Source organism: Castanea sativa, chromosome 10, assembly GCF_040712315.1.
Source record: "Castanea sativa cultivar Marrone di Chiusa Pesio chromosome 10, ASM4071231v1".
NCBI classification, from domain to species: Eukaryota; Viridiplantae; Streptophyta; class Magnoliopsida; order Fagales; family Fagaceae; genus Castanea; species Castanea sativa.
In genome coordinates, this window is record NC_134022.1 from 1,673,273 (window position 1) to 1,677,006 (window position 3,734).

General features: G+C 43.8%; 1 protein-coding gene across 1 annotated transcript; it reads left to right on the forward strand.

Annotated features, from left to right (window-relative positions):
- Positions 1 to 2,333: 2,333 nt before the first annotated feature.
- LOC142613467 (uncharacterized) lies at positions 2,334 to 3,734 on the forward strand. The gene is made up of 2 exons (XM_075785831.1): positions 2,334 to 2,978; positions 3,111 to 3,734. Exons 1-2 carry the CDS (start codon positions 2,334 to 2,336, stop codon positions 3,732 to 3,734), a joined length of 1,269 nt encoding a protein of 422 aa, XP_075641946.1.

Genomic DNA, 3,734 nt, shown 5'->3' on the forward strand with positions numbered 1-3,734 from the left:
CGGTACATCTTTTTGAGTTTACTAGACTTTCCGCATTTCTTGACAAACTTCGAGTTATTGTCATGATAACAATACAATATTGACAAAGATGATGCATTTTACTCGCTTTTTAAGAGTTTTAAGTTATGTTATGGCTGAAATACATTATTATTTTATTAATCTTTATAGTATATAGTATATTGAGCAATTTTAGTCTTTAAGTGGACGCTAACAATTTCAAAATTTTAAAAAATGAATGCTAATTTTAGTCTTCAAGTGATGCATAGTTACAGTACACTTCTACTAGTAGAAGTGTACTGTAGCGTGTATTAAAATAATTTGGCATATTCTCTACTCGAAAAAAAAAATGTCTCTCTCGCTCTCAAGGGAAGAACAGGAGGAGTTAGCTCGGAGTAAGAAAAAAGTTAAGGATGTGAAGCATGCAGGATTTAGTGAAGGCCATGAGTTGGGCTCCTCACCACCTGTTAAGGGTCTCGATCCTTGGAACCAGAGTATGTCTTTTAAAGACAAACTTGTTGGAGAGATTCCAGGTGCGTATATTCAAGCCTTCAACTTTGGGGATTTAATGGAGGATGATGTTGAGTCGGATGAGGAGGTAGAGACACTTAGGAAGGGGCTGGTTGCTGTCAAGTGCTCTAAGGAGTTCAAGCAACAAATTCGAGATCCATGGGCTAGAGCTCTAATAGTCAAGGTTTATGGGAGATCAGTGGGATTCCATTTTCTCCAAAGTAAGCTGCTCTCTCTGTGGAAGCCAGCAGGTAGGATGGATTGTGTGAATTTGGGTAATGGATTTTTTCTTGTGAGGCTGTCCTTAAAGGAAGACTTTGAAAACGTCCTAAAGAAAGGTCCATGGTTCATTGGTGGGCATTTTTTATCTCTTCAGCCATGGGAACCAGACTTTAGGCCTTCATCGGCAAACGTATCCTCAATTGCAGTTTGGGTAAGGCTGAATGAGCTACCGATAGAGTATTATAATGCTGAGGCATTACATCGGATTGGCAACTCCATTGGCAAGGTGCTTCGGGTAGATACTTTCACGGCCTCTGAGTCTAGAGGTAGGTTTGCTAGATTGTGCATCCAAATAGATGTTGAGCAACCGTTGGTTACAGCCATTCTTCTTGGGAAAGTTGAACAACCTGTTTCGTATGAGGGAATTCAGAAGTTATGTTTTGGCTGTGGGAGATTTGGGCACCGACGTGAAGGTTGTCCATATTCTATCCGGCAATGCTCACCGGCGAGGGAAGCGGAGACAAGGGTGGAAGAAGAGGGAGATGAGCATGCATGCAATGAGCGTGAGCAGAGTAAGACAAGTGTGGAGGTGGGGCCTGATGCGGTACAGAAGGACGTGTCAAAGGATGGTCAGGATTGTACATATGGGTCGTGGATGGTGGCAGCACGGAAGAATAATGGGACAAGAACGCACAGAAGTGGTGGGGCACCTTTGGGACAGCCAAGGGCACAAGAGTTCAAAAGTAACGGTAAGCATGTAGTAGATGCCAGAGAAAGTAATGTGCTGGGAAGGGCCAAAAATTGTACTAGGCCAAGCAGGGAGACCAAAAGGAAACTTTCACCTTTAAGGGTAGTAGAGAAAGCCCAGATTCTTAATGCCATCCAAAGCATTAGTAAAAAGCCCGTGGGACGGGCCCAACCCCCTTCAAGCCAAAGTGTAAGCCTGCACAAACTTATTAAGGAGGATATTGGGCCAAATTCGGATCACAGTCCAGTTAAGCCCACACGGCTGTCTTCAGTGAAAGGTAAAAGAGCCCTAGCTCGTCTTAGGGATTCAACATCTCAACTTAAGGGTGCTGATGGTAGTGGGAAAGCACAGAGTTCCTCTTCAGTGCAGTTTAGATATCGCCCTGTGCAAGCCGTGTTTTCACATAAGCCGAGCGGCGGTGATCTAAGTCCGAGAGCTACCTCAAGTTTCCGGTTCGGTGAATCCAGTCAGGCAGAGGGAGTCTATCATTTTGAGGGGCACAATCGTGGTGAGTCTGGAGAGTTGTTAAGCTGTGATCCGAGTCAAGCATCTGCTCACCATGGGGGTTTTCAACACCATCATGAGGAGAACGTGGAAATGCAGGCTCCTGTTGACGACGGTGGGTGCGAAGGTAAGATGGCTATTGTTGTTAGACCCAGCTTGAAGGATTGCGAGGACTCTATGGTGGGTAGTGGTGGTGGTTGCATCGACACCAAAGGAGAAGTGGAAGTTTGGGTGGGTAAAAATGCCACGATTACCAAAGGAGAGGAGACATTGGATCAGATGGAGTTTGAGGGAGATGGTGGAGATGATGCCACCTGTTGATTATTGCCCCACCCCAAATTGTTTATTTATGATGAATATTATAGTGTGGAATTGTAGGGGTGCGCTGAAGTCCTCATTCCAGAAACACGTTAGAGAGTTGGTTCAGAACCATGATCCAGCAATTCTTGTAGTGATGGAAACCAAAGTTGGGGGTGAAAGAGCAAGAGAAATAACTAACAAACTTCCCTTTGATGGTGCTATTCACACGGAGACTATCGGGTATGCTGGTGGTTTATGGGTTCTTTGGAATGCAGATAAGGTGGAAATCTCTTCCTTGGCTAACACTGAGCAGGAGATTCACATTGTGGTTAAGGTACGATCTATGAACTCTAGTTGGTTATTTTCTGCTGTGTATGCTAGTCCTAGGAGTGCTGAAAGGCAGATTTTATGGAATAATCTTATGAGAGTTGCAGACCTTCAAAACATGCCTTGGGTGATAGCAGCGGATTTTAATGAGCCTCTTATGGAGGAGGATAAATTTAGGGGGAGAGCTGTTAGTGTCAGAAGGTCATTATTGTTCAAAGAGTGTCTAGATAAATGTAACATGATCGATATTGGGTTTTCGGGTCCTCGGTTCACCTGGACTAATAGAAGAGAAGTGCAAGCTCTAATTCAAGAAAGAATAGATAGGTTCTTTGTTAAGCCTAGCTGGTGTGGTCTGTATCCAGAAGCTAAGGTGGTTCATCTCACAAGATGCCATTCGGACCACTGTCCCGTTTTGCTGGAGATGTAACCAAGGGCTACAAATAGAAGAGTAAGGCTGTTTAAGTTTCAGTCCTACTGGCTTTCTGATGCTTCTTTTCCAAAGGTGGTTTCTCAAGCTTGGAGGCACTGTCCCAGGCTTATTGATGCCATTGACACCTTTACTAAGGAGGCCAAGGTGTGGAATAAGACTCAATTTGGTAACATCTTTTCTCGGAAAAAGAATATAAGGGCTAGACTTAATGGCATCCAGCGATCTATTGCTATTAGGCCTTCTTCCTTTTTGTGTAACCTTGAGAATGAGCTTTTGAAGGAGTTGGATAGTGTGCTTAGTCAGGAGGAGGAGCTGTGGGCTTTAAAATCCCAAGTAAATTGGATGATTCAGGGAGATAGAAATACCTCATTTTACCATTTTTCAACGCTAGTTAGGAGGAAGAGGAATCAAATCATGGCCATCAAAGATAATTGTGGGGAATGGATTTCTGAGGAAAGTGCAGTTAAGGAGTATATTAGAAGTGGTTTTGCTGGTATCTATTCGACTTCGTTAATTAGTGCCCCTGTCACATATAATTTAAACCATCAGTGGCAGCCAAGACTTTCAGAGGAAGAAAAACAAAGTATTAGTGGGGGGGTCACGAACGAGGAAATAAAGGCAGCCTTGTGGTCTCTAAAACCATTTAAAGCCCCAGGCCCAGATGGGCTGCATGGAGGGTTCTTCCAGAGATTTTGA

What these genes read in the sequence shown, in the direction of transcription:
- LOC142613467 (XM_075785831.1), top strand. Translation starts at nt 2,334, where the DNA reads ATGAATATTATAGTGTGGAATTGTAGGGGTGCGCTGAAGTCCTCATTC. An exon ending in GTCTGTATCCAGAAGCTAAG is followed by an intron (nt 2,979 to 3,110) that starts GTGGTTCATCTC and finishes TCTTTTCCAAAG; the next exon opens with GTGGTTTCTCAAGCTTGGAG.